Source organism: Carya illinoinensis, chromosome 12, assembly GCF_018687715.1.
Source record: "Carya illinoinensis cultivar Pawnee chromosome 12, C.illinoinensisPawnee_v1, whole genome shotgun sequence".
NCBI lineage: Eukaryota > Viridiplantae > Streptophyta > Magnoliopsida > Fagales > Juglandaceae > Carya > Carya illinoinensis.
The window spans coordinates 23683107-23710893 of record NC_056763.1 but is presented as its reverse complement, the minus strand read 5'-3'; the positions used below and the strand labels follow the sequence as shown (position 1 = coordinate 23710893).

General features: G+C 33.4%; 4 protein-coding genes across 4 annotated transcripts; 3 read left to right on the top strand and 1 right to left on the bottom strand.

Annotated features, from left to right (window-relative positions):
* The first annotated feature begins 2533 nt into the window (after positions 1–2533).
* On the top strand, positions 2534–5288 carry LOC122289773 (transcription factor MYC2-like). The gene has a single exon (XM_043097046.1). It carries the CDS (start codon positions 2763–2765, stop codon positions 4830–4832), a length of 2070 nt encoding a protein of 689 aa, XP_042952980.1. The 5' UTR covers positions 2534–2762; the 3' UTR covers positions 4833–5288.
* A 3131-nt stretch (positions 5289–8419) lies between these two features.
* Positions 8420–8986, top strand: LOC122289089. The gene has a single exon (XM_043096014.1). The coding sequence runs from the start codon at positions 8539–8541 to the stop codon at positions 8887–8889; it is 351 nt and encodes a 116-aa protein (XP_042951948.1). The 5' UTR covers positions 8420–8538; the 3' UTR covers positions 8890–8986.
* A 4553-nt stretch (positions 8987–13539) lies between these two features.
* Positions 13540–16153, top strand: LOC122289952 (protein HAIKU1-like). The gene has a single exon (XM_043097406.1). The coding sequence runs from the start codon at positions 14615–14617 to the stop codon at positions 15548–15550; it is 936 nt and encodes a 311-aa protein (XP_042953340.1). The 5' UTR covers positions 13540–14614; the 3' UTR covers positions 15551–16153.
* Positions 16154–26248: 10095 nt separating this feature from the next.
* Positions 26249–27296, bottom strand: LOC122289185 (abscisic acid receptor PYR1-like). Its single transcript, XM_043096150.1, has one exon. The coding sequence runs from the start codon at positions 27136–27138 to the stop codon at positions 26500–26502; it is 639 nt and encodes a 212-aa protein (XP_042952084.1). The 5' UTR covers positions 27139–27296; the 3' UTR covers positions 26249–26499.
* Positions 27297–27787: the final 491 nt, after the last annotated feature.

Genomic DNA, 27787 nt, shown 5'->3' with positions numbered 1-27787 from the left:
CACATATTAATTATAAGAAAAAAATTATGAATGAAGATACGAGTTCGACAGAAAAAAAATACGCCGCTATATATATATATAGGGACAATGCTAGAGTGCACATAGTTTTTCTAAAGATATTTAATTATTAAGAAAATAAAAAAATATATATTAATAATCATTTTTTAACTATTAAAAAATACGAATTGACATATTAGAGACTAACATTTTTTTATAGAAAAATGCTTTAGTTATAAATAAATTATATAAAAGTAATCTCATAAGTTAATGTGCTTTTATGTAATTTTTTAGATTGTAAAATTATTTTTATTGTAAAATAAATCTAACAAATCATATAAAATTATGTTATTTTATATGATTTCTTTTATTTAATTTTTTTAAAATAATTGCCCATAAAGAAATTACATAAAATTAATTTTATAAATTAATATAATTTTATATGATTTGTCAAATTTATTTTATAATAAAAATAATATTATACTGTAATAAATCTTATCAAACTATATTAATTTGAGTATTTTTTTATAATCATTTTGTCACTATATTCCTCATTTCTTTATATCTATATCACTCACCTTCTCCGTATACACAGACAGATAAGAAAGTAGTGGTGGTTTTTTCACGTGGGAAAGTGGTATATACACGTGCCCCAACAAAAAGTTAAAAGACAAAATATATATATATATATATATATAAATAAATAAAATAAAATAAAAATAAAAAGAGTCATTTTCTCGACACGCATCAAGAAAAACGTGGCTCAAATAATTATTGCTTTTAGTTTATAAATATATAAACATTAGTTTAAACAAAAGGACAAACAAGGACGAGTCACTCAAGGGACACGATTATGTTCCGTGACGCCAACGCATACTTTACCTTTTTTTTTTTTTTTTCTTTCTTCTTTCGATATACATTTTCCTGATAATTACATTTTTTATTTATATTTTACTGTTTTAGATTCCATTTTTTGTGGCATATCATTATCTAATATATAAATATCGACCTTCGAGAATGGAGGTGTGCTGGCGATTATTTGTTGACGAAATTGGACGCCGATTTTTTTGTTTTTACGGCGGCTCTTCCATGAATATGGTGGTAACTGGTAGGCCAGCGACACGGAGCTTTGATGAAATCACCTTTGGTGTTGGATGTATATTGGCTCTACCAAATATAACGTGGCCTTCCGGTAATTTCATAAAGAATAATATTTCGTATAAATGTTGTATAATCGTTTTAAAAAATAATATAATTTATAATTTAAAAATTAAAATTTTTTATATTAGTATTATATTTATTTATTTATTTTTAAAATTTACGACTGCAACTATTATTTCTTTTATTAAAAATGAGTAGCTTTTTTCTTCAATAATTCTATTTTTTTATTTAAAAAAACTTTAAATATTATCATTATATTAATTAATGTCACATTATAAATAACTTAACATATTATTATAATAAGTAATTTAGTATTCCATCACTCAAATGTTAGTCACTTTAATTATAACACATAGCATGTGTAATGAGAATAATAATAATAATAATAATAATAATAATAATAATAATAATAATAAGAAGAAGAAGAAGAAGAAGATGAATAACAACATTTCTCTTTACTTTTATGGTAGTTTTTTTTTTACATTGATTTTGTTAGTTGTCGATTCAATAAAAATGCTTCGAGATTTCATTAGTATACAACATAATTTTCTAATTAGTTATACAATTAAGTAAAATTTAAAATTAAATAAATTTTAATATTTTTTTATAAAGGGTAACAAAACATATTAGATGATTGTAGGTGAACATCATTATTAAATATGAATCTATGATTTATTTAGGCCTTATTTGATTACAAATATAAGATGAGATAAAATAAAATTTTGAAAGTTAAATAAAATATTATTATAATATAATTTTTATTTTTAAATTTAAAAAATTTGAATTGTCTAATATATTTGATGTAAGAATTTGAGAAAATTATAATGATTAGATAAGATACGATGATTTGATTTTGTGTAACCAAATTAATTTTAAAAAAAATTATTTATTTATCTAAATTCACGGGTGATGAGATTTTTATATTTTAATCATAAAAAATTTTTATAAAATTGATATAATTTAACGGAATATATTAAAAAATAAAAAATAAGATATAAAAAATTAGGTTAAGTTGAACTTGCCTTGTAGAATGATAATGATAAAAGGCAATGATAACGCGAAAGAAAATATTTGGATTACAAGTAACAATTGGACGGAGTGAGGAAGCATGATGATTCATTTTTATTCCCATGAAGCCTGAAGTCAAAATACGCATTGGATTGGATTCAAGAAGTTGTAGATTTCACAGGAAACTACACTCATTAAACGGTGGTGGTGACAAGTTGCAACTCCCTACAAGTGTCGGACAAAACGACATGTGTCAGAGACAGTTACTATGTCTGGTGGACCTGTTCCTAAGGTAAAAGTAAAAAAAATATAATAATAATAATAATAATACTGCTTATGGGTATACAGTACAGTTGGTTCACAAATTCACTCTAAAATAAAATAAAATCCATAAACGCAAATGCATCCCCCACTCCTCGTTTTACGCTCAAAGTTCCTTCACCCCCCTTGACCTCCTCCTCCACCATCTCAACACACCACCTCACAGTTTCACACCCTCGCTTATCTCTCAAACCTCCCATCTTTACTCCTACTATTCCTCTATCTCTCTCTCTCTGTGGGTGGAAGAAGAAACGGTAGAAGAGCCTGTTTCCCGTATGCATGGAATGACGGATTACAGGATTACGCCGTCGATGAATCTTTGGGCGTCCGACGATAACCCATCGGTTATTGAATCTTTCATAAGCTCCGATCTCTCCTTCTGGGCCACCCCGCCGCCTCCTGCGCAGGGGCAGGGGCAGGCGCAGGCGCAACATCAGCAACTGCAGCCTCAATCCTCTGCCTCCGATACTGGCGACCCGACCAAGGTTCTTGCCCAATCCCAGCCTTCCGTGACGCCATTCAACCAGGAGACACTCCAGCAGCGCCTCCTGGCCCTTATCGACGGGGCCCACGAGAGCTGGACCTACGCCATCTTCTGGCAGTCCTCCTACGACTACTCCGGCGCCTCCCTCTTGGGCTGGGGTGACGGCTACTACAAGGGTGACGACGACAAGTCTAAAGGCAAGGCCAAGACCACGTCGTCTGTGGCCGATCAGGAGCACCGCAAGAAGGTGCTCCGCGAGCTTAATTCGCTGATATCGGGCTCGGTCGTGTCCTCTGCCGACGACGCCATCGATGAAGAGGTCACCGATACCGAGTGGTTCTTCCTTGTGTCCATGACCCAATCCTTCGTCAACGGCAGCGGCCTCCCGGGTCAGGCTTTCTTCAATTCAAGTCCGGTCTGGGTATCCGGGTCGGACCGCCTTTCCGCCTGGCCGTGCGAACGCACCCGCCAGGGTCAGGTGTTTGGGCTCCAGACCATGGTGTGCATACCATCGGCGAACGGCGTCGTCGAGTTGGGCTCCACCGAGTTGATTTTCCAGAGCTCGGATCTGATGAATAAAGTCAGATTTCTCTTCAATTTCGAGAGCCTGGAAATGGGTGGTTCCTGGCCAATTACCGATCAGGGCGAGAACGATCCATCGTCACTTTGGATTAGCGATCCCACGCAGGCTGCGTCGACTGAGATCAAAGATTCGCTCGATAACAGTACTGTTCCATCGGTTCCTGCCACCACCAACGGCAGCCTTCAGATCTCGAAGGCGATTCAGTTTGAGAACCCCAGCTCCAGTAGTTTGACCGAGAACGCAAGCGCGATTCATATGCAGAACACTCACCAGGGCCACCAGCAACGTCAGCAATCGCAGACCCAGAGCTTCCTAACCAGAGAATTGAACTTTTCGGAGTACGGATACGATGGAAGTAGCGTTGCGAAGAATGGGAATTCGAATTCGTTTAAACCCGAGTCGGGCGAGATCTTGAATTTCGAGGATAACAAGAGGAGTTCCTATGTTTCGAGCCATCCCCAGTTCGCGGCCGCGGCGGTGGAGGAGAACAACAAGAAAAAGCAGTCGCCGACGTCGAGGGGTAGTAACGAGGAGGGAATGCTTTCTTTTACGTCGGGTGTCATTTTGTCGAACACCTGTATGGTGAAGTCGAGCGGCGGCGGGGGCGATTCGGATCACTCCGACGTCGAAGCGTCGGTCGCGAAGGAAGCCGATAGTAGCAGAGTCGTAGAACCGGAGAAACGGCCTCGAAAACGGGGTCGAAAGCCGGCGAACGGACGTGAAGAACCTCTGAATCACGTGGAAGCAGAGAGGCAGAGAAGAGAGAAGCTCAACCAGAGGTTCTACGCGCTCCGAGCTGTGGTTCCGAACGTTTCGAAGATGGACAAAGCGTCCCTTCTCGGCGACGCGATAATGTACATAAACGAGCTGAAAGCGAAGCTCCAAAGTGCGGACTCGGACAAGGATGACCTGCAGAAGCAATTGGAAGCATTGAAGAAAGACTTGACCGGCAAGGAACAGCGCCATTCGGGCTCGGAGCAGCCGCCTCCCCCGCAGTTCGATCAAGACTCAAAAACGTCGAGATTGATAGACTTGGATATCGACGTGAAGATAATCGGATGGGATGTCATGATTAGAATTCAATGTAACAAGAAGAACCACCCGGCGGCGAGGCTGATGGCGGCGTTGAAGGAGATGGACTTGGACGTGCACCACGCCAGCGTTTCGGTAGTGAACGATTTGATGATCCAACAAGCTACGGTGAAGATGGGTAGTCGGTTTTACACGCAGGAGCAGCTCAGGCGAGAGTTGTCGGCCAAAGTTGGAGATGCCCGATAAGGTGTTTGAGAACTGGGTAAATGGGGGATAGAGAGCTCAAATAAAAGACAAATCTTTAGGAGCAGAGAGATTCTTTGCAAATGGTTGGAAATGCTCTGGGAAATTTTAAGGCTCCCGGTAGCTGAGAAAAGCAGCTTTGTAATATATAACACTTCTTCTTTTGCTAATCTTCTTCTTCTTCATTTTTTTTTTCTTAAATTTTTCGTTCTAGTATAATTATGTTGAGATTATTAATTATTATGAGCATCGGGAGCTAAATTAGTGTAACAAATCTTTCAACTCTCGAGGATGAGCATGTATATAGCTCCCCATCAAGCTGAAAATAGCTTGATTTCTTTCCTTTTTGTATTTGTGGGTAGTTTTGTTTGTTTGTTCATATATATATATATATATATATATATATATCTGTCAGTAGATTTGAACCTAATAAAATTTTCTGGGTTGAATGCATGTCAATCAGTGTTTCTACTGGTTTGATTTTCTTGTGTGTTCTGTGTCTCCTTTTATGTTATCATGTTTTATTTGGGTTCAAATGAGCTCTAGCTTCTTGTTTCAGTTTTGTGTTGTATTGGACAGTTGCTTGGTGAAGTTGTTCGTGTCTTTGAAGGAGGAGCTTGTTGGACTTCCTCGTACATGTTGCATGGACGTAATGAGAATTACTTCGTTATCCATAATCTGAAAGCCAAATGCTATATTATCCTAAAAAATCTAGAGAGTTTTCTGTGTTAAGAATGATTATAATTGGAAAGAAACGGATAGCTGCTCCTTGAGAGACAGGTTCAGAGCTTCATTAATGGTAAGTTGGCTTCTATTTCTGGTAACCCTTTTGACATCGTTTGACGTTGAATTCGCCGACAAGCATGAATTTCACTTCTGCTATTGTTTGTGAATTGTTTAAACTTTGAACACCATAAATATAAAATGCATGCTCATTTATGTATCTACCACCAACATGCATGTTGCAGGAAACGCTAGTTAAAAAACACGAACGAAAGTTCTATTTTTTTCCCCTTTCCCTAATCATCAAGAATTTCATTGATTGCTTCCTTTGACATCAGAGGAGGTCGCTTTGTCACTTTCATTTGCATCTTTGGGTAAGCACAAAATGGAGATGGCATAGGAAATGGAGTTGGGAAAAGTGAAACAAGATGAAAAAACAATGGCTGAAACCCTGAAACGAACAAGTTTCCCAAGACTGAAGTTTCCAAGAATTCTGTCCTCAAACGAAAACCATTGTTGTTGCATCCCAATTTAGCAGCATCATGTAATTTTGCCATGATTATAACTTGACAAAATTATTTGAGAAGGTTGTACTGTCTGTATGGCGTAGACCTTAAATTGCAGAATATAAGTTTGAAAGCATAGCATACCTTATAAATTTGCATGACAAGGAATCCACAGGGAATATGAACCCTACAGGAAAAGGACGGAAAGAGGGTGGTCCAAAGCCAACTGGTTGGATATACTCAACTTTTCAAATAGTCTGAAAGTAACCGAAACCCCTCATTTGATAAGTATTGAGGGATTAAAAACCATTATTTATAAAAAAAATCTATCCATCGTCTATTTTTTTTATTATCCTATTATCATTCTATGATGTGATATTAAATGATAGGTTTATAAGTAAAATATAATAAATAGTCTCTTATTTATATCTTCGTCTATTTATTTTTTCACTCGACTCCACCAGTATATATTTTATCCACAAAGAAATTTATAAAAAATTATTTATAAAAAAATATAATTTTAATATGATACTTTAGATTATGATATTTTTTTATATTATAAAACAAATATCATGTATTCCATCACGCCAGATCATCTTAAGAGCATTCTTTTTTTATAATTCTATAAAAAGAATAAACTCAATTATTCAGCTCTTACCTAGAGAGCCACATGAACAATTAATTATGTAGAGTAAAAATAGAAAAGAATTACAAGGAGCAATAACTTTTTTCTTTCTTTAATTAATTCAAACAAGATCTTTCTCAAGATCTTATCACATTAAAATAAAATGTTCTCGGGGCATATCTTATTTATTAATGTTGTCTCGTAGCCAGTTGCAGCATCGCATAAGCATTTGATTCTCTGTGTTTTGTCTCTTCTAAGTTCTGAGAATATCTTCAGAGACGATTTTGATATTTTAATCAGATGCATGATTAGAAAGAAATATTTCAATCAAGACCAATTCAATTTAAATGGATTAAAAATCAAAATGATTTTAGTATGGTTTACGGAAACAATTCAATAGGTCGATTGAGACATGATTTAACCTATTCCAGTCTACTTAAATTGACTCAAAATTAAAAGCAATGAGGAATGGTTTATAAATGACTGAGGAAGTAGAATCCACTGTGGCTGGCTTTGAGTCTGAGGATGAAAAATGGGCAGCGCTACGGCTATCGCTGAAAGCTTTTGCTGGGAGCTATCGCTAGTTATAATGTATGCTTTTATTTTAAGTCCTTTTTTACATGTATATTTTTAACACTTTTAAATAATTTTTTTTAAAAAAATTCATACTATTATTAAAAAAATAGTTATCTAATCATTAAGCAAAAGTTATTTTCCATGAAAAATTAGTGCCTACCAATGACATTATGATACACACTCGACTGACAATGATATGATTTGAAGAAGTTGGTCATGATGTTAAGTTTCATAAGTCTCATATCCATAATCCATTGTCCACAGAGACAAGACATCATGATCAAGAGCAACAATGCAAATAAGTTTCTTTGTTGGCGAAGTCCGAGCTAATGGTATAACTGCAGATTGAGATGATCACTGATGGACATAAAACATTGCTGTTAACAAAGCTCACTAGAACAAAGAAAACTCTCTCTCTCTCTCTCTCTCTCTCTCTCTCTCTCTCTCTCATAATAATTCTTAACATTTCCAATAGAAGGGTCAAATCAGCAGTCAAAGTAGAGCTTTGATGAGGCAAATAACTTGTTCATTTGTTGCTGCTAGTGGGTGGTTGGGGGATTTGATTTGCTTTTTTGCATTTGCAGATATTCTTTTTTGTCTCATGCTACTATGGCTATGAACTTTGGGTTTTATCAACTTTATTTTTTCTTTTCTTTATTTGGGTTTTATAAATTTACATTTGATTACACGTGCCGTTATAAAATGAAGAAGGAATTACAAAGGTGAAATGTTTTAGGGACGAAAATCATACTCCATGGCTACATGTAGAATAGGTTAAAAGGAGCATAAAATCCATGATTTGTTAAAAGCTGAACTAATCCCAATATGGATGAGACCATGAAACAAGCTGGTACGTAGATACAACGTACATGGAGAACTTTTAGCGGCTCAAACTCCGCAGGTTGGCCACATTTTGAGGTTTCAGATCATCTTGATCAACTCCTATTTGTATGGCCACCTAGGAGAGAAAAACTCATATTGATCATATTGCCAAGAAAAGGCCACAACAGACAACAGAAATCAGACAGGATATTTGAATTAAGCGTACTTGTGTAACATGTTAAATACGATTGGATCGGTCAAAGGCACAGGTTGTCAAAATCCCAGATTAGAAATGGTTGAGCTGTTTTTCCGGGTGTCATTGCCTTTATACTTCAAACCAAAACCAATTGGAACTCATTTAACGATGATCAATTCAAACATCCTTGTATGTTAACCTCTGATCTTCTTCCCCCTTCTTATCCCACCCTAGAGCTTTCTTTGGATATTGCAGAAAACCATGAGCATGAATTGCCTTAATTGCAACTCCCCGAAGAGTAATATGTCCGACTCTGACAAGGAATATGGCATCAGCACAAATCCTATCAGGAAACGTAGTTGTGCAAAGATTGAGAGGTTCTGGTCGGGGACCATTCCTCCTCCGCCCTACGGCTACAAGAAAATGAGAAGTGGGTTTGCAAATCCGATAGAGAAGAAGGTAAAGACGGGTCATCTTCGAAATATTAGTGAAGGAGCTGCTGCATTCGAAGGCAACAGGGAGCCCAGGCTGGTGAGGAGCAGTGGAATGCGAAGGGATTGGAGCTTGGACGATCTGATAAAGTCAGAAGACAAGAAAGGGAGAAAATCATGAGAAATCATGACTACAGCTCTAGCTCTTTTACTCATATATCCCATCTTTCTGTTGTTGTCGTTGTTGTTGTTTTTTTTTTTTTTTTCCCTCCCTCTTTTTAAGGTTCTTGTTCTCCTTCTGTCTCGTGTTTCTTGGTTATGGGAAATGCTACACAATCTCCCAACACACCACACTCCATTTTTTTTTTAATTTTTTAATATTTTTTTTGAATTTATTCTTTTTAAATTAATTTAATTCTTTTATTCATTATTTATATATTAAATATTTAATAAAAATTAAAATAATAAAAATTAAAAAAAATGTAAAGTGGGGGGTGTTGGGAGGTTGTGAAGATTTTTTCAATCAAAAATGTTGTACACACTCATCCCAAAAAAGAAAGAAAGGAATAATTGTGCAGTGCAGTGCAGTGAAGCTAATTCATGTTTCCGTGGGACGTATTGTTGTGGGAATTAGCTGCATTATTACCTAAGGAATCCGAATATATATGTCTCCTGGAGGTAAGTAATTAACGTTTCAACGGGTTCATGGATACGATGATTCTCTTCGTCACTGTCCTGCATGCTTCGTTTTACTATGTTCAGCCGTGTAGCTCACTGGTTTCGCTCCATTCTGTAAAGAGAGAGTGCTACATACATAAAGATAGCTTATCAAAATAAAGCCACAAACAAACATAATTTCATATTGTACCTTACATCTACATTTAAATAAAATAAGTTTTATAATCTAACGTATTATATTAAGTCACGTCAATTTATAACTTTACTTTTATAGAATCTCTTTATAACTAAAACATTTCTCTTCTGTAAAATTATTACAGTTGACTGAAGTGTTCTTAGGGTCCCGACAATCCTCTGTATTGTATACTTCTTATACGAGGTTACCATATATTAGACCTGAAGTGTGAGAGATATATACACAAAGTGGTTCTCATAACATTTATAGTTATTTGCGTAAATTTTCAGGCATCATTAAATGTTGTACGTACAATACACTTTGTATGTTCATTTCTCTCCTGCTATAGCTCTTAAGGTAAAAATTTTAAGGGATCTAAATCAAAGATAATGTACTAAGAAATCTAAATTTTGTTATGAATTTATTGAACTCATTTTATATATATACAGCGCATGCTTATATTATGTTTTTGTTTTGTTTTTAATTTGCTATATTCTAAAATGTTTTGAAATTGAGAAAGTCAATAAACTCCTTTTTTTAGGAAATTTATCATTTAAGGCATTGGAAATACATAATTTGATCGAAAGAAAAAAAAAAACAAAAAGGGGAGTGGACTGAATTAATGGATATGAAAAACAGAAATGAGAGAGAATTTAGAGATGAAAGTAGAAAATGCATCCTAATTAAGCTCAAATAAAAGCATTCATTGTTATCCCTCAATTTAAAATTCTGCTTTATACAGTTATTTTTATATTTTTTTTATATATTTTACTGATGTGATTGGCCAAATCAATTATTTTATATTAAAAAAAAGTGTCGTAAATAATTATATTAGAATAATACATAATAAATATATAAAAATGATTGCATATAAAATTTTTTATTATTTATATATATTTCAATCCGAAATGATCACCCATCAACTTACTGTTGGGCCTCACACAAGACCATTAATTATGGGCTATATCTCCAAATCAGTCTTAGCAAAACCCAAAAATCCACCATCAAAGGAGGCCCATATATTTAAAAATATTCTAACAAAAAGATCATAGGATTTTCTTGAAAGCTGAAACCAGAGCAGTGACACGGAATGAATTGGCCCTTTCTTAAGTATTCTAATACCACCTAACAAGATAGAGAGGCTTGGTGATGTGTACATATGGATCATTTGGAGTCAAGAAAAGTAGAACGACGTGTTGATTTATCTGTTGAAAATAGGAAAGAGTTAAGTTGCTGGCACAGTCTTTTGACTTTGGAGGTTTCAATTTTGAAATTCCATGGGATGACATGATGAATTTGTAGTTTATTACCCAAAAATAGCCTATGTTGTTGACATATGTGTTGCCTTGGTTGTTCGAGAATAATTATTCTATGTAACATTATTGAAAGTTATCGGTTCCAATAATATAGATGATGTGATACTTCCATCAAAAAAAAAAAAAAAAGATGGTGTGATACTTTTTTCCAATTAAAGGACGACATGCGATAAAACTTTATACTATCTTTTTAATAATATGTCATCTTATGATAGATTGGGAATTTATTAATGTTGTTATACTATAATTTTATAGCCATACAATTGAAGTAGGACCATGAGAAGTTGGGGAACTTGACTCTAGGGCCGACTCAATTGTAAAGCCACTTACGCAATGATCCTATGCAAAGTCTTCAAAATTAATAGTGAAGATACATTTTATTTTTTAAAAAATATAAAAATCATTTTATTAAGTCAAATTTAAATAATATTTACATTTTTCAACATTTGCAACGTCTCATAATACTAAATTTAATATTTAATATAATGAATAATTTCTATTTTTAAATAATTTGTTTTCTTAGATATTGATAAATTGAGGAACAAAATTTGTAACGAGTCCTCGTTATAAATTGTTGCATTAAATATAAATTCAAAACTTTCATTTAAATATTTTAAATAAAGTCTTATTTTATTAAAAAAGATTCAGTATAATAATTTATATTTTATTGTATTATAATTAAGAATAAGTCACTTAAATTTTATCTTAAACCTTAATTTGTATTAAGCCGCCCTTAATCGACTCTTCCACAGAAGTTGTACATAAGCTGGCTAGATTTGGTTTGAGAGATCTAAATGCATGGATTATGAGTTTTGAAGTTTTCTGATTTATGGTATGAAAGAAGATAAAGATCAGAGAATCATGATTTTCCACCATAATCATTGAATTTTATAAGGGTGGCCTGCATCGGTCCTTAATTCTGGTAAGTGTAATGCAACAATACTCAAGTTCAAATGAATGGGACTTCCAACTCACATACGCATAACATGAGGGCTTTTTCTTTTCTTTAACATATCTACAAACACTTCGGCTGCTAATAAAAAATAAGGCATGCGTGATCTGCCTAACTTGCAGGCGGCTGCCCGCATTCCCCTTGATCACTAACGTGGATTTATATAACAATGTATTGAAAATAAAATATTTATTTGCTAAAAAAAATCAATATAAATGTTTTAATCACAAAGAAATATTATAAAAATATATTCAGAAATTGATATGGGTTATTTATGTATTTTAAATTGTAAAATTATTTTTATTATAAAATAAATCTAATATATAATATGAAGTCACAATAATTTATGTATTTAAGTTTATAAAATCGTTTTATTAACCGTAACACTTCTCTAATTATAAATCTTTGTTTCTATATAAATCTGAACTAAAATAGAATTAATAAGTACATATTGCTTGACCAGTTATGGAATAAAACACCATCAGAGTTCCGACCGACACGTCATCTACAAATTGATGATATGATATTATGATGTCTTACTAACTATAAAAGCAACAGCATTCTTCGCTTTTATCCACGTGCTAAATTACAAAAGTACGTAACAAAAAAAAAATTCCAAGTACTTAAAAGTGAAATTTTGATGAATTAGTACAAAAAATGGGTGTTAATTTAGAGATATAAAGGTGTAATCTTTCTTGTCTTTCTTTTAAGCTTAATTTGTTTTTAGGCCTAGTTTATTTTTAAAGATGAGATGAGATGAGATGAAATAAAATCTTTTAAGATATATAAAAATGAGATAAAATTAGATGAAATTAGATAAAATATGTATTTATTTTTAGAAATGAGATGAGATTAATTTAATTTTATTATTGTTAGTAATATGATGGGACCCACAAGTACTTGTAATACTTTTTATAATATTTTATTTATTTATTTATTTACCACTGCTGCAATTTTTTTTTCTGCTTCCTTTTTTTTATTGCTTCCTTTATTTATTTATTTATTAATGGTATATTTTTTTTCGCTGCTTTTTTTTTTTAACTGAGATAAACCATTTGGTCATTTTTTTTGGTTTTGTTTTGGCTGCTTACTTTGTTTATTTATTTACTAATAGTGTAATTTTTTTTCTATTTTCTTTTTTTTAACCATTTGTTTTTTTTTTGACTGTTTCCTTTGTTTATTTTTTACTAATGGTGATTTATTTTTGCTGCTTCATTTTTTTTAATCATTTGGTTTTTTTTTTTCTACTTCTTTTGTTTATTTATTTACTAATGATATTTTTTTTTTGCTACTTCCTTTTTTTAACCATTTGGTCTTTATTTTTTTTTGTTACTTCCTTTATTTATTTATTTACTAATAGTTTAATTTCTTTTAGATGAAAATTTGAGAAGAAAGTTGAAATTTTTTAAAATAAAAACTTGAGAATACACTAAAAATTTTTTGAGATAAAAATTTAGAAAAAACCTAATATTAAAATTGTTTGCTTTTTGTTTACAAATCTCTGTGGTTTGGCCCCAGTAGTTGTCTGTTCTTTTGGTTTCCATGTAAATACATTATTTTGGGATTTGTTAACAATTAGAAAATCATAATTGTTTGCAGGATTGTGATAGATTTGATTTTATTCTCTATGAGATATGTTTGGCATAATTTTTCCAATTTTGCTCTGAGATATGTGCAACACCCTCGTCATCTTTAAAGGAAATCCAAAAGCACACACAAAGACAAACAGTCACAGATTGAGTAGCAACATCGGCGTTAATTACGTCGATGTTTGACTGGGCTCGCTCTCTCTCTCTCTCTCGCTCGCAGACGTCCAGACCCGGCAACCAGTTTCAGACGAATTTTAAGTTTTAACGTATGCCCGTCGTCACCGGGTCCCTCCACTAGTGGGTCCTCCAACACTGCCCATTTCTCTCAATAGAATAAGAGTCGTTCGTTTTATTTCGTTTCATTGTTGACCTTTTGGGCAGGCTAGTCTCTGTTCAGCTCGACCCCTAGGGTTACGTATTCGTGTGGAGAGAAATTAGAGGCACAGAGTAAGAAGAAGAAGAAGAATAAGAAGGAGAATATGCAGTTGGACTTTCATTGGTGTTCAGTTCCGCAAGTCAAGGCGTAATTTTTCCGATCCCTTTCTGTCTCTCTTCATTGTCTCTTGCTTTCTTTACGTTTGCTTATTTCTTGTTGAAGTTTGTACACCCTTGAAGAGGATTTCTTGTTGGAATTGATCTTTTAGAACATTGGCGGTTCACCTGTTGGCCTAATTTTGTGGGTTTGGGTTCTGTCGGGTAGTGTCTTGTGCCAGATTTCAGATTTTTAATTTGGTATAATTCAAGTATCTGAGCTTGAGATTTGGGGAGTCTTTTTGGGTTCTATGAAGCTGATTGAATCTGGATTTTGTTGGTTGCACTGAGCGAAGAAAAGGGTATGTTTTTCTGCTTCTGATTCTCAGGTTTGCTATTTGTTGCTCTTCGTGGGGTTGATCTGTGTTCTATGCTTCTTCACTTGGAACAAGTCACGGACTCACGGTTGTTTTGAGCTTGAATGTTGAGGTTCTGGGTTTTCTTTTGAAGACGTGAATGGTTTTTGGGTATAGAAAAATCAAGTATATAGTTTGCCGAAATGGTTGGAGATTGACGCTGGATTCTATAAAAAGATTGACAGAATTTGAGCTCCAGTTTTAAGTTTTGGGTACCGCTTTGAAGCATATGAATGATTTGATTTTGTGTGGCTCTGCAAAAAGCGGTATTTCTTTGCTGGTGTGATTTTGGGTTTTTAGTTTTATCAAATGGACAACTCCAAGAACAGGCATAATAATGATCATTTGGGTGTGAATAAAATGGGGAAAAATATAAAGAAGAGTCCTTTGCACCAACCAAATTTTGGAAATAATCCTGCTAGGCAACAACCTCAGCCTCAGGTTTACAACATCAGCAAGAACGACTTTCGGAATATTGTTCAGCAGCTTACTGGTTCGCCTTCTCAAGAATCTCTTCCTAGACCCCCAAACAACCCACCTAAACCCCAGAATATGCGGCTGCAGAAAATTCGGCCTCCCCCGTTAACACCCATCAACCGACCTCATATGCCCCCCCCCATGCCGGTCCCTGCTGCTCCTCCACCAATGATGTACAATAATAGCTTTGTCAGACCTGGTCAGTTTGGACAGCCATCGCCCACACCAATGCAACCGTTCACACCTGGGGATCCAAGTTGGCCAAATACAGCCGAGTCTCCTATCTCGGCTTACATGCGGTACCTTCAAAACTCAATAATGGATTCAGGTCCAAGGGGCAACCAAGCTCAAGCTCAATCACAACCGCAGTTTCCAGGTCAAATTCAGGTTCAGCCACGGTCAACTGCTTTACTTCCTAATCCTTCCATGCCTGCTCTCCCATCCCCAAGAATGAATGGTCCTGCGCCACCTATGCCTAATCTCTCTACCCCTCAGATGAATGGTCCTGCTCTTTTGCCCTCTCCAACTTCTCAGTTCCTCTTGCCATCCCCTTCTGGTTATATGAATTGGTTGTCACCGAGATCACCATATCCATTGCTCTCACCTGGGATGCATTTTCCTCCGCCGTCACCCAATTTTGCATTTTCGCCCATGGCTCAATCAGGGATTTTAGGCCCAGGGCCTCAACCTCCACTTTCGCCAGGGCTATTTCCATTATCCCCTTCAGGGTTCTTTCCAATCCTAAGTCCAAGATGGAGGGACCAATAATCTTTGTCAGAGCATCTTGTGCTTGTGAGATTATTGCTTGATCAGGGATGGGTATCCTTATGCATCCTCTTCTCGTGGGAACGTAAGAGGTCCTTTGTGAAAATGTGCTGTACACTGTTGCTGTGAGAGGTCCTTTCAGTGTTTGTTTCATTTATCTTGTTTCTCATTAATTTCTGTCCATCTTATAGCGTGTTTTGATAGTGGATTCTGAAACGGCTGCTATCTTTCCGTTTTGGGCAACTCTTACATTAGGTCACTTAGTGAAAGGCAGAGAACACAACTGGACAATTGGACAGAGCTGTAACATGAAAGGAGGTAGGATCAAAGACATACAAAATTTTAATGCAGGACTTCTAGGGCAAGAATTCTCATGTTTTTTGTAATATTATATTGTTTAAAGTCAAATTCATCTTCAGCTAATTCGCCTGTTGTTTCACACACTGCTGGTATTATAATAAATATTTTTATTGTTTGAGCAGTTCCAGTTTGTCTATGAACTGACTTGATTTGTGTTGGAAAGTGATTGGAGGGGGAGATTATCACAATGTATCTACAAAATATGTATCTCATTTTTTATGGGTGATTTACTGAAGTTTAAGTCAAGTCATAAACATGTTATACATTTTTCCTTGTGATTTATCTGCATCCACTATTTTGAGCTCAAATTCAACTTCTTTTCTATCTGCCTGGTGTTAATACTTTTATCCATTTTTTGTTTGTTGATTTGTTGAATATATGGCTAAATTCTCACTTAAAGGGCCATGCTTGTTTAGAGATGTGTTGCAGACATTACTTAGGTTTTAATCCGCCCTATGGATGTCAATAAGATCTAGCGACAATATCATGTATATACTGCGATCCCAAGATTTTGCTGGATTATTATAATTTTAATCAGCTCCTGTGTTCATCCATGTTGCATCGATTTTGCCATTGTAATGTCTGCTTGCTGCACAACCATTCCCCCGTCTTTCAAACAATATTGCGCCATCCTTAGTATAATGCTTGATGCTGACGCGAACCATTTCCTGAAGTACTTATATGAACTTAAACCAATATAATATATATTATGAGCAATATCGATAGACTTATAGATATTTCCTGGGCATAATATTGGCCAAAGATGTATGCAGTATAATGCATGAGTAAAAGGTTTTGAAAGTCCATTTTCAGCTATGTATAAGGTTAAAATGAGGTGTATCATGTATGCTTAGCAAGACTTCTCCTTACTTGAAGGGCTTCGAACTCTGAAATAATAGGCCTCATCAGTGCAGCCAACAGATTATTTGAGTGGTGTCAAGTGGATAGAATTATTTTCTGGATTTTGTGGTCATTTTTTATATGATATGTCAATTCTGAGTATGAAATATTGGTTTGATATCGAGCTGCCCTTTTTATAATTAAAAAAAATACTATTTGTCTGTTCTTTTTAGTTGGTTCAGAAAGAGATTGGGTTGTGTCGATGAAGAAGTGTAATAAATTGCTGCTGGTCAATGGTACAAACCCAGGTTAATACTACTAACGTGTTTAGTAATTTGGTGTAATTGACATTTGTTGTGTTGGTACTCCATCTGACCCGAGTACTGCCTTCGATGAATTAAGTCTCTTGAAAAAATGGCTGTGCTTGTTAGAGTGATGCCTTCTGATGTGTTTGAATATTGAAAACCCAAACTTATCATTTTGGAATTTTTGTCATTGTAGTGTAATAACTTAGGCTTCTTATGTAAACTACCTAGGGCTTCTCATGCAAGTTTAAGCTGTCTTTGCTATGTACAATTAAGCTTTCCTTTGGATGCTTGCTCAATACAAGGTTGCATGCCTTTATGTTACTTCAAATTAGGGATCTAGGATTCAGTTCCGATGTAGGGCGCTGCAGCAATCTATGTCGTTTACACTACTTGCCATCAACTATGCATGTTGGCGTGTCAAGGTTTTGGCTAAAGATGATACTGCAGACTGCAGAGGTGATTGTGAAAAGGGGGGGCCCTAGCACAAAAGGGGGGCTGACTTATGAGATTTTTTTGGTCAAAAGGCACAAAAGCTTGGATCTTTAGTTGCATCTGGGTCGAGGTAATACAATCAGCCACCCCTGCTCAATGTCTAAAGCCTAGCAGTGTTTTGGAACCATTCCACCTTGAATGTTATTGGCTTGAGCTGAGCCATGATATTGCTTGTCAAGAATATTGAAGCCACTTGTATTCTACTTTCCCGGGACAGTAAGGAGAAGTTTGTTAGGTAGGGTTGTGCATGCATCTCTCTATTTTCAGTGAGGTCAGACACCGACAGTACAGGAATTTTGATTCTCTCTTATCTCTCTTGCATTTTCCTGGAAAGAAATTAAAAAACAAACAAAAATAAAAATCTGTCTTTACTTTGGAGAAGGGATTTAGCCCTCGTTTAAATAATGAGATTAGGTAAGATAATTTGGTTGATTGGTTTATGAATAGTAATGAAATGATTTGAATTGAGATATATTATAAAATTTTAGAAAAAAATTAGAGAAAAAATTAAATAAAAATATTATAAAATTAAAATATTATTAGAATATAATTTTTATTTTGAAATTTGAAAAGAATAAGAAATTTTTTAATAAAATATTTTAAGATTTATTTTCTCTCTTTTAGACCATCAAATATCAATCCCGCTGAATGGGATCCGATCTTGAGACTTCAGTGCTGAGCGAATGATTCAGAACAAAACAACTGTACGCAATAGAATTCTGTTTTTTAATGGATAAATATAAATAAAAATGATATTTGTAATTTTAAAATACGTAAATTTTATATATTTTTTTAAAAAAATTAGATAAAAATAAAATTTACCTGAAAAAAATAATTGTGGACTCCACATTTTTTTTTTTAAAAAGTGTGTGGTGTGTACATCTTAGGACTAAATTTAACATTACTTAAATATGAAAACTTTATGAAAAAATTATTGTTTTAAAATGAATGAATTTTTGCAGTCATGAAGTGTGCAAGCGTTATATACTTTTTTTTTTTTTTAAATAAACATAGAATCTATGTAAAAAAATAATTTTTTAATAATAAATTTTACTCTTTTTCAAAAGAAGTGAGTGGCATTTACATATTTTTTTTTAATACTAAACTCTATTATTTTTTTAAAGAAATACACGAGACTTATATATTTTAAAACTGTATTTAGTATTATTCTAAATATATATATATATATATATATATATATATATATATTGTATGTGTTAGAATATTAAAAGAAAGGAAAATCACGGAATATCGAGCAAATACAAGTTCGGTCGACCTTCACACAATCGCCTGAATACTTCATGGACCTACATTACCAACAACGCTCTTGCATGAGGTGTTGGTATCACAATATTGTTAACGTTGATATCGGACTTGTAAATCTATTAAATAAATTAAGAGAATAAAAAATATGTATATATAAATAAAGAAAAAGACCTCTCAAATCACACGAGGTATAAAATATGGTGGGCATTACTGAATAATTAAAAAGCAAATAATTTATTTCAGGCAGTTAGAGGAATTATTTGACCAAGCATTCGATAGACGAAAGACAAATAGGGAGGTTTGGATAACAAGTTAAAATGAGATGAGTTGTGAAAACAAAGAGACTGACAATATTTAATCATGTATAGATCTGTCTGACAGCTATATCTATGTAGTTTTCCATAGAAAGTATAGCCTTATTTAATTTTCCATAGAAATTGAACCTTATTGTCGCAAAAGACAAACATATCAAAAAACTGTTTAATTAGCATACCAAAGAGTGATAAAGTTAGGGAGGGATTATTCTTGGGGATGGGGTTCTGAAATTCTTTCCCCTTGGGGAGAAAATGATTTTTGAAGGCCAACCAATTGAGTAATTATCTATTCATTCTAAATTTTGCCAACTTCAATCATATTTTAGTGAGTGATATGACACATTATACTAGTTGTTATTTAAGTGATTGATAGAAGAAATCGCTTAAAATGGGCATTATTGCTTTATAACCTGCACGCTCCATTCAGACTGTAGCTAAATAACATTCGTAGGCTGGCATTCCGGGATTCATCTTTCGAGTTGCCTGGATTGAAACTTATTACTTTGCATTTCCGAATTTGTTTTCTGAAATTGCTGCATTTAAATATCGAGATAATTTCAAATAATTTGAATTGATTTATAAATAATAATATTTTATAGATTTTATTGAAATGTATTTGAATATATATAAATTAAGATACATGTTTAAATGTATGAAATAAATTGAAATTAATTATTATTAATTTTTTTTAACAAGAAGTTGAAAAATTAGTGTGTTTTATAATTTTTTTAATAATTAATTTAAAATAAATTGAAATGATTTTGACAACCAAATATAGCCTGACCGATCTACTTCTAGTAGTGCCTACATCTTTTCTAGCAAACAGAACCAATGAATAAGTAAAGAGCTCATTGTTACCATTAGTACCTTTTAAACTCTTTTTTTTTTTCACATTTTTAAAAATAAAAAATATACCAATAAACTTAAAATTATTTTCTTAATCATTAAATAAAAAAATTAAAATGACGAACGGTACACTTTAGAGGATAAAGTAGTGTTTATCGTGAACAAAACAAAGGCCTCAAAATCTGGGGAAAAGATTATTTGCCATTAATATAGATTGATGCATAATTGAGTTCCCTCACCTTAAAGATGCTCCTTGTAGCTTCCATACTCTCTCTTGTTTCTCTTTTCCTTTCTTAAATTATCAAGATGACAACTTGTATGCATGACGCGTCCGCTTTAGAGTACTATTCGAATTGGTATCTGTATATGTAAATGTAAAGACATATTTACATAATATGACTCTTAATTTGATTGTATTGGATTATGCATTACTATAATTTTATATATCTATGAACAATATTTTTACAAGTTTGAAAATCTACTATTTCCTTTATAAATATTATTTTAATAATTATTTCTCTCTCCTTCCATTCTCTCTTTCTTGATGTCAACTAGATTCATTTTCATCCCGAGACCTCTCTCTTCTCTCTCCCTCCCTCTACTCGAACAAAGCACTAAGGGAAGAAAAAGCACAACAATCTCTTACAACGGTTCTTGACGGACCTGGCGATAACTTTAGACTCTTCTCGTCACAGTCATGTATGATGTTCTCTCTCTATTCTCTATTTCTTCATTATCTCTTTGGCGGAGTGAACATTCCCTATTTTTCCCTCCCAAAATTATTGATCATGGAATTTTTTTTAAGGATTCAGCCTGCCACAAGGATGGTGCACTTCCTCAATTGCCACTAACTTGGAAATCACCATTTGCCGCTCCACCATCTTGTGTTTTTTGTATCAACTACCTAGGGTAAATTAAATATTGATATCTTTGTTTTGCCTAGAGATTTTATTACATAGATTTTGATTTTCTAATTGTTGTTTGAATACTTTGTTTAATCTAGATTAGGGTTTTAATTTCTAAACTTATTTTAGGGATGAATTTAGGGTTTCTAAACTTATTTTAGGGATGAATTTAGGGTTTCAATTTTTTGATTTTTGTAAATGGATCCTTTATTTTTGTAAACATGTAGGAGCATAACAGAGTATTTCATTGCTTTGTCCTCTAGTTTTGCTTAATTTAGATTACCTTTCGATTTTCTAGTCTTAGTTTTAGATTATGGTTTCGATTATGCTGCTATTATGTATTTGTCCTGTGCTGTTTAGATTAGTATAATTAATAAGTATAATTAAAGTTTAGCTAGTCAGAAATAATCAAAGATCAAATAGTTATTTTGACTGCTTTTGGTGTATTTGCGAACCTATTTAAATATCTTTAATTTACTTTTAGGGCTCTCTAAAAATCATATATGTATATAATTTCATATGAATGTCTTAAAAGGGAAAATTGGTACACCTTCAGTCATCTAATTAGCCTGTGGTTCCTTAAAAAATGTTTGGTATATCATCACAATGCTTGGCATCACAATATTTATCCTATTTTAATTGGCATGAAGTTGCTGTTAGGAAACTGTTTTTAATCTTGAGATTCTTCAGTTGCTGTTTTGAAGATGTTTGATTGTAATTTGTTATTGGTTTTGATAATTCTTCGTTATAATGTGCTGTTTTTAATTTGTTGTTGGAGTTTCTGAAAGACTTGTAGTTACTGCTTGCTAGTAGAGCTGCTTCTTGTTTTGATTGTATGGTGGAGTTGTTGCTTGTATTCTAGACTGCTTGTATTCTATTTTGGTGGTGGTGCTGTTTGTTTTGACTGCTTGGTATTGTTTTTGGTGTTGAAAATTTGTATTGATTTAGACAACTTGGAGAAATTTGTATTAAGTGTATAAATTTGTATCAAAATCAACTTTTTGAAACTTGTATTAAGTTGATTTTAATACATAAAATTTGTATTATATTGATTATATAAATTGTTTTTAGTATTTATTGGTAATATTGAGCACATGTTAATACAAACTGCTTTTGAGCATATGTTAATATTTTTAATATATATAAATTTGATCATTTTGATATATGAAATCGATAATATTTAAATACATGAAATTGATATTTTGAACATAGGTTAAATAATAAAATTTATAATGGCAAAATAATAAAATTTATAATGGCAGCTAATTGCAAAATTTATATAAAAATAAAAATTTTAGATAAAAAAAATTAATAATAATAAAATAATAATATTTTGACTTAAAGATACATATTTTAATATAATTTTAAAAAAAATGACAAAATCAATCTCTAAAAAATATGATTTTGTATATCTGCACAGAAAAACAATGCAAATGCTCTGAGATGGCCTCTTCTTCTGCTGTTGGAAGTCGTTTTCTAAAGACTTTGCCGTGTGGGGTTAGTGCTCTTCACGTGCTGCAGACAATCATCAAAGCTACTAGCTAGCCTCCTCTTCTTCTCCTCCTCCTCCTCCGTCACTAGTGTGGAAAGGCTGATGATATATTGGAAAAAAAAAATGTTAGTGTGATTTGATTATTTATATATTTTTATTTTCTATAAATAAAAAAATAATTATTAGTAAATTTTTATTTTTATTTATTTTTAATAATTAAAAATATTTTAAAAAAAGTAACGTTACATACAAATTTAAATAGACAACTTTCATATAAGTTCTGTATAAAAAAATGTGAATCTTATTAATAAATAATAATTTTTTTACACCCTTTTTAAGTAAGATTTATATATATTTTTTTATTAACATTTATACAAATTATTTATCTATTTGATATCTACACTAGCATTGTGGAAAGACTAAAGTGAATATTAGAATTGGATTTATGGACCCAGCGAGAGATTTTGACAAGACTGATGATACATAATATTGCCTTGCAATCCCATGAAACTTTCCCAGAAAAATTATTATTCAAAGAACTTTTGTTGGCAGGCCATGCTTTCTTTTGTGTAGTCTTTTGGTTTGGTGCAGTGATTGAGATAATTTGGGTTGATTTTTAAATAATAATTATTTTATTAAAAAATATTTAAATATGTAAAATAAATATGTAAAATAGTTTGAAATATATTTAATTTTTAATAAAAAATTAAAAAAAACAATAAATCTCACCAATCGATAATTTAAAATAAATTAAGATGAATTTGACCAAAAATATCCTACGACTACTTTATATCAATGAAAAGTCACCTTATGATGCAGAGTTCTGTTTCAAGACATCTATGCGAGAATGGTGCATCTTACCTTTTTAAAAAACCATGGAATTAACATATAACAAGTTACAATATAAATCACTCAAAGAAATCATCTTCTTTTATTTTCCTATCATTTTAAAATGTTTAAAATAAATATAATAATATATCCATCACTAGCAAAATTTCATTCTCAAACCAAACGATATTGTACTAATTAGTGAGATCATGGTCCTATTTACCTCGTATATTAACAAATGAAAAATTCTATTCATCATTCTCATACATAATATGTATTTTATTTTATTTTTTATTAAATATATAGTGTATGAATGATGAATAGAATAATTCAATTAATTTCAAAAATTAAACTACGGTGCGTGGAAATAATGAGTAGAGAAATTTTAAAAGAAACTGATAATGTTTGAAAGCAAATGCTATTCAATTTTTTACAAATGATTTGTACAGTTCTACGTAAATCTAGTGCATTTTAAAAATAAATAAATAAATAATCAACAAACCTAAAATTTACATAAAAAAGTCACACAACCTAGAACGGTATTTAAATATTTACTCATTCTTTTTAATCATCATATTCATTTCCTTCATTTGCCTACGGTTACCAAACAAAAAGAACCCAAAGTGCCATGTCAGCAACCCAACATGAAGACGTTGACAATGCTTATATATAAATAGATAGATCAAAGACCAATAGCTGTTCATCTCACCAACTCACGATTAATATAATGTTTATAAATGAGAAATGGGCTTTGCGTGAACTACGATGCCAATGGCCCACACACAATACCACCTTTCCCGGCCTCACATCATCATCATACACAGTGACACGCTATTATTTTTTGAAGTAAGTATCCATTTTCCCCGGGGGTGTAAAAATTATAAAATTACCCATTTTAAAAATAAAATAAAAAATAAAAATTTAGTTGCTCATTTCTCTATGCCATATATAGTTTTTTAGAAGAAAATACTTTAGTTATAATAAGATTACATAAATATAAACTCATAAATTTATATAACTTGATATGCGTCAAATTGTAAAATTATTTTTATTAAAAAACAGATCTAACGAATTTTAAAAAACTAAATCAGTTTGTGAGTATAATTTGTATAATTTTTTTAAGTCTGTAACAATTTTATTTATAAAAAGAAGATATGACATTTCCATTAGAAGTCGTATCTATGGTAGATTTTAATACATAGATTTACTACACTTAACCAAAACATCCAAGTTTGGACGCAAAATGGTTGAGATGGAGATCAGGTTGACAATTAGGGCATGCATGGCCCAGTAATACATAAATATTAGGGCACAAAACTTAAAATAACTCAAAAAGAGTTTGGTTTGGTACAAAAAATAAAAGACTGCATATAAATTGGAGAGACTGAATCTTCTGAGCAAATGAACTGCATATAAAGAGTGATTTTTTTTGGCCTGAAGCTCAAAACAGAATGCCACCTCAAGTGCTTGCCAGAAATGGGCTCCGTTGTAATATCTTTGAGCTTCCCCAGAAACCCTTCAATATGTGATTATTGTTTCAGTATTTGGAGTAATGTAATTATTCTTCAGTCAATGGCTTTGTAATTCGGACGTGAAAGATCCCTAACTGTGGTTGTCATGTCTTCTTTATGAACAGAAAAAGCAAGATTAAACCCTACATGTGCATAAAATCCAGCAGTACTGTTACACCTGACATATATATATAATTGGTGCTAGTCCATTTTCTCTGATTTACAGAAACCAAGCCCTAGCTAGGGGCAAGCCATTTCAACCTCAAAGTAGGGTTTGAATTCAACTTTAACCCCGCTTTCATATGTTGTTTTCACCTGTGAATAGGGTATTGTTTTACTCCATATAAACCTCAAAATAATATTACATTTCATATAATAAAGTGTACCAGTAGAGGTTACTAGACAGTGCAATTCTTTTACTCTATAGACAGCACAATATATATATATATATATTTTATAACATCAAGTGGGAATAAAGTTTGGCAGAGTAGTTTCTTGGATTGTAAGTCACAGCATTTCCAGCAAGAAATTCATGTATTTAGTGTAGATTCGAAGTAGAAAGTGAAGACCCAAATCTTTCATTGGATTCTTTTATTTATTTATTTATTGGGAAACAACGTCCCAACTAATTCGGGATGCACAGGTTCTCTATAAAGAATTTTCTATAAATGCATCTCGAAGAATTAAAAAAAAAAAAATTCTTCAATCTGATAGTCCTTTGATTGTTTGTACCTTAGAAAATTTGAATCTTAGACTTGAACCTTTGATTGTTTGTACCTTAGAAAATTTGAATCTTAAACTTGAAGGAGCATATCCCTAAGTCCCTCAAGTCCAAGATCTTTACCACTTGAGTCAATCATCGGGAATAAATCTTTCATTGGATTCTTATAATAGTAATGCTATTCATCATCTCAATTCTCATTATTTCACGATGTGATATTAGATAATTAGAGACTATTTATTATTTTTTACTTATGAACCAATCTTTTAATATCACATTATAGGATGATAAGAATTAAGATGATGAGAATTAAGATGATGAGAATTAAGATGATGAATAGATTTATTGTTCTTATAATAAAAAACATGAAAAAATAGGACAAAATTAAAAGCCACCTAAAAAAATTTGAATTTTAGACTTGTGGAAGCTCAGGTCTAAAACTTTTAGCACTTGACTCATTCCTAGTGGTTAAATGTCTCATTGGATTCTTGTAATTAGAAACGTGAAAAAAAAAAGGGGTAAAATTAAAAGTGATGCTGATCGATGAGGAAATAAATGACCATCACTACTGAGTACTAGCTTTCAATGTCATTCTCACTTGGAAACAAAACGCATGTGAAGGCTTCAAACAAAAGAGAGGAACAGTTCAACGGAATGAAAAGGAAAAACGAAACTCAAAAGACTTTGATCCATCTCTTCATCCAAAAGTAGACATCGTATTCACAGCAATGACACATGAAAATACATCAATATCCTCACCCCCGACATTTTCTATACACGTGCGTTGGGCCTGAAACATTATATGTTGTGTTTTATGGTTCATCTTTCAGCAATTCCAACGTAGGAAGTTATCATTCGAGTTCATATATATAATCACGTGATTTTTTGGAGAGGAGGATATTTCGGTGATTTTACAGGTCGCGTTGAAACCAAAAATAAAGATATGCATGCTCCAAAAACTCGATTTCAGAGGGAATTTAAAAGAACACAGGAAAAATAAAAAGAACAGACAGAACGGAAGATCGCAACCTTTTTGTTGCGTTTGAAATCGCAGTTGTATCTTTTTCTCTTAAATCGTCTCGGATTTGCCGTCACCGCCACGAGCCATGGCTTCGGTGACTGACGCCAGCTTTTGCAGATTCAACCTCACCACGGTGTCCGCAAACAGACGCGTGTCTTCCTCGGTGTTCCCCTCCGGCATGTCCACCATGTACGATTCCATAACCAGAGTCCGGGCCTTCCCGTCGCCGTCGAACCCGTGCACCGTCGTGACCGACCGGTAATTCTGCAGTCGGTGCTCCCCTCCGATAATACTGAACCCTGTGACGTGCCGCTCGTCGTCCAATATATCCAACCTCTCGGTGCTGGTGGCCGCAGGAAGCCCGGAGATGACATTCACTTCCCTGGTGCACCCGACGACCATATGGAAGTTTTCCTGCACCGTGCAGCTCTTGATGAAGTGCTTGTAGGTATGGGGTTTGTCGAAGCGCCGAACGACGGACCAGACGATGTCGGGAGTCGCGTCTATGCGCTGTACCATCAGGGAGGAGCATTGGCCGGGCCCGAGCCTGTAGGTGTGGAACTCGATCACGAACCGCTTCAACTCGTCAAACTCGCACTGGGTCAACCCTGGTGGGACCGCCAGGTGGTGGGTCGTTTTGTGCGTTTCGTCATGCTCCGCCATCGATGAGCCCTCGCCTTTCTCCATTAGTGATGTGTGTGTGTGTGTGGGAATTAGTGGGGAAGACAGAGACGGAGACACATAGAGTTGGAACTTATCAGTTTTATAACAGCTTGGGATTTTGGGTAATGGAGGGGCTAGAATGGGAAATAGAAGTCAGAAGATGGGGGTTTTATTTCTAAATTCGGAGTATAATATTAGTTTTTGAGAGATGGAAGAGAAGGGCTGAGTTGGTGAGGTTGACAGGCGGGTTTTATTATAATTATTCTTCAATTAATATTTATTTATTTATATATTTTTTAAGATAGCTGCGTACTCAACTCAATCCATCCCAACCACTGGCCCCAATGAGCAAAGATAGGTTCACATGCACTTCTCTCCACTTTGAGCTCAATCTTGCATCATCATAATCAATGCAAAAGGATACTTGGTGTATACAATTCATTATCATATATTTAAGGGATGTATAAGAACAACCAAAACTGGTCGAAAATCAATCAAACCGTCCATTAGAGCAAAGAATCAGTCGGCGACGAGCAAAAATTGATGAAACTTGATATCGGCCGTTTCGACATTGATTTGAATCTTTGGAAAACTGTTGAATCGGTCAAAAAACATTGTTTTTCCCTTGAAAGTGTAAATAAAAAAAATGAAACGGCACTATTTCAAAATAGAT

What these genes read in the sequence shown, in the direction of transcription:
- LOC122289773 (XM_043097046.1), top strand. Translation starts at nt 2,763, where the DNA reads ATGCATGGAATGACGGATTACAGGATTACGCCGTCGATGAATCTTTGG.
- LOC122289952 (XM_043097406.1), top strand. Translation starts at nt 14,615, where the DNA reads ATGGACAACTCCAAGAACAGGCATAATAATGATCATTTGGGTGTGAAT.
- LOC122289089 (XM_043096014.1), top strand. Translation starts at nt 8,539, where the DNA reads ATGAGCATGAATTGCCTTAATTGCAACTCCCCGAAGAGTAATATGTCC.
- LOC122289185 (XM_043096150.1), bottom strand. Translation starts at nt 27,138, where the DNA reads ATGGAGAAAGGCGAGGGCTCATCGATGGCGGAGCATGACGAAACGCAC.